At 41.7% G+C, this 2,465-nt stretch overlaps 1 protein-coding gene across 1 annotated transcript in view; it reads right to left on the bottom strand.

Annotated features, from left to right (window-relative positions):
* Nucleotides 1–911: 911 nt before the first annotated feature.
* The window catches only part of LOC129684902 (chitinase-like protein 3), a 17,227-nt gene continuing 15,673 nt past the window's right edge, over nucleotides 912–2,465 (bottom strand). Inside the window, exons 9-11 of the mRNA XM_055618159.1 lie at nucleotides 2,028–2,147; nucleotides 1,799–1,940; nucleotides 912–958 (exon numbers count right to left, since the gene is read on the bottom strand). Of these exons, the coding sequence (XP_055474134.1) occupies nucleotides 912–958; nucleotides 1,799–1,940; nucleotides 2,028–2,147 (309 nt within the window). The remainder of the gene's footprint in view (nucleotides 959–1,798; nucleotides 1,941–2,027; nucleotides 2,148–2,465) is intronic.

The following is a 2,465-nucleotide window of genomic DNA, read 5'->3' as shown; positions in this document are numbered from 1 at the left end:
AAAACCAACGATCCTTTTCTCAATTGTGAATTTTAGGAGGTGATAGTCTAACCTGCTCCATTAAGTCTGATGACCAGTCAATCAGACAAGCACATGAGGGGTGACAGCAGCTGGCAGCCACTACTCTAGTATGCTTTAAGTATAGTACATGTTCTCAGAAAAGGATTCTGTGAGTTCATTTTCTGGGCAGACATTCCATGATACATCCAGTGCACCTCCATGATGAGTTCCCGGCACAGCTGTCAATCCTGGAAACAGTAGAGCAATACTAGGCCTTCAGCAGAAGTAGGATGATGTTCTGGGCTTTCAATCTTGGACAAGCCAAAATGCGCTACTTATGCTTAGGAGTCGCAGGAGTCAAAGTGACTTCTTCCTGAGAATGGTCATTATGACACAGACCTCTCTTGTCAATGCCTTCATCTTGTCCTGTGCACCAAAAGTCCAACCACTCACAGCCCCAGTCATCATGCTAATGTACATAGGAAGGCAGAACACTGTAGGGTGGTTGGCCCCATTACTTTCTCTCACAGTCTTTCCATCTTTCTCTTGAGGCAGATGGTGTTTCCACATTGAGAAAACATTTTCATCAAATCGCACATTACCCTCCAAACCCAGAGAATTCATGTTTTGACTGTTGGTTTCATTTTAGTACTTTAGGTAGATTCAAGATGAACTGAGCAAGGAGCCAAGGAGACTGTTCAGAGCCCTGGGAAGGCTAACAGACCTGACAGGGACAAGTTTATGCCTAGTTTCTTCATAATAGGCCATTTTGAGGAGAAGGTCCATTTGGGAGTTGTGCTGGCATGAGATCTATTTCGGCAGTGCCAGAAGGCATTTTGATTATTCTCTTGGCACAGGTGACATGAAATCCACTGCCTCAGAGCTATTCTTGCAGCTCCTACTCCCAGTGTTTAAGGAACATTTATTTGCTGAAGATCTGAAACAGAGGCCATGCAACCTGGGAAACACAACACAAAGTGATGAGTAAGGACCCTCACAAGCAGACAGGCTTCTGCTAGAAGAAAGTATGAATGTGTGGCCTTGATTGGGGGTTATATCAGAGAATAATTCTATATTCAGGGTTTAAGAAGATATATCAATACAAATCCTCACACATTTTCCTGTCTTCCTATTTTGCCTCAAAGCCAGCTGGATTCAGAATATAAAAAGTAATTTCTTTTCCATCTAAGTCATTAAAACATACTTACTGAGTAACTACTATGTAAAAATAAATAAATATCCAGGTCCAAATATGCTCCAATTAAAAAAAAAACTAATTTGAGAGCACAGTTGGATCTTCCTGTTAGATCTCCCCTGAGAGGGGTAAGTGAGACATGGGATAACGGCCCCATAGAGACAGAGATGCTAAAAATGAAGGTCAGCACAATTTCTGCAGACTGCTCTACACCTCAAAGACTTAGCAGACCTGGACCCTGCTTCCAGGTATGCTTGGTTTGTCCTAAAAGCATACTACCCCTGGCATGGAAGCTGAGGGTTTGAAAAGCTCAGTGACCCTTCTTTAAGAGTCAAAAACAGTGGGGTGAAGGGGGAAGAGTCTCCCTTGGCAGTGGATACAGGCATGTCAAGGCATGTCAAGGTACAGTTCCTAGCTCCTACCCCTCAGGTCTGTGGTACTTGGTTTTTAAATGACTGGCTGGGATAGAGACCTCAATAAATAAAAATTTCAGTAGAGTAAAAAAAAAAAAAAAAAAAAAAAAGGTTGTGCAGCACCGCGTCGGCCCTTTGAGTTGATGGAGGGATGCTTGCAAACTCTTGGTATGGCCCCAGTGTTACATACTTGAACTGTTCACTTTTAGGGCATTCTTCAAAATAGAGGTCAGAGGGAACTGGCCCTGGTTGCAGAAAAAGCCAGTGAAGTCATCCATGTCTAGGGTCCATAGCATGGCACCTCCCAGGTTGTTCTGCTTAAGCCATTCAGCCTGTTGAGGGGTGGAGGATAACAGGAGTCATTTGATTTCTGAAAACTCGGAGTAGAGGCCTCAGAACATCCAAAGGACTGACTGTACCTTGATATGAAAGCTCTTGACATTATCATAGCCAACCCATTTGTTGCCTTGATAGGCATAGGGTACTTCCTGAGCAGCATCCCAGGCCTCAGTGGCTCCATCATTCAGGAAGGTACAAATCTTTAAAATCAAGAGATTTTATTTAGTATTCATCTAAATTATTTATTTAGTATTCATCTAAATACTATGTCACACAAAAGACAAAGATGCATATTTTTTTCCCTTAATGTTTGTGTCTGGGGGGGGGGGCGGTTTCTCACTTTTCTAGTAGTTTTTATTTGGAGTTAAGATGTTTGAGATATTATTCTTTTTGTGATGCTGGGAATGAAACTCAAGGTAGTGCTTATTCTACATAAACACTCTGCAACTGAGCCTTATCCCTAGCCCATGTTATTATTTGATATATATATATATATATATATATATATATATATATAT

This window comes from Psammomys obesus, unplaced genomic scaffold, assembly GCF_907164565.1.
Source record: "Psammomys obesus unplaced genomic scaffold, mPsaObe1.curated_primary_1811, whole genome shotgun sequence".
In the NCBI taxonomy this organism is placed as follows: Eukaryota; Metazoa; Chordata; class Mammalia; order Rodentia; family Muridae; genus Psammomys; species Psammomys obesus.
The sequence above is the reverse complement of the archived record's forward strand: the minus strand, read 5'-3'. Positions and strand labels throughout refer to the sequence as shown.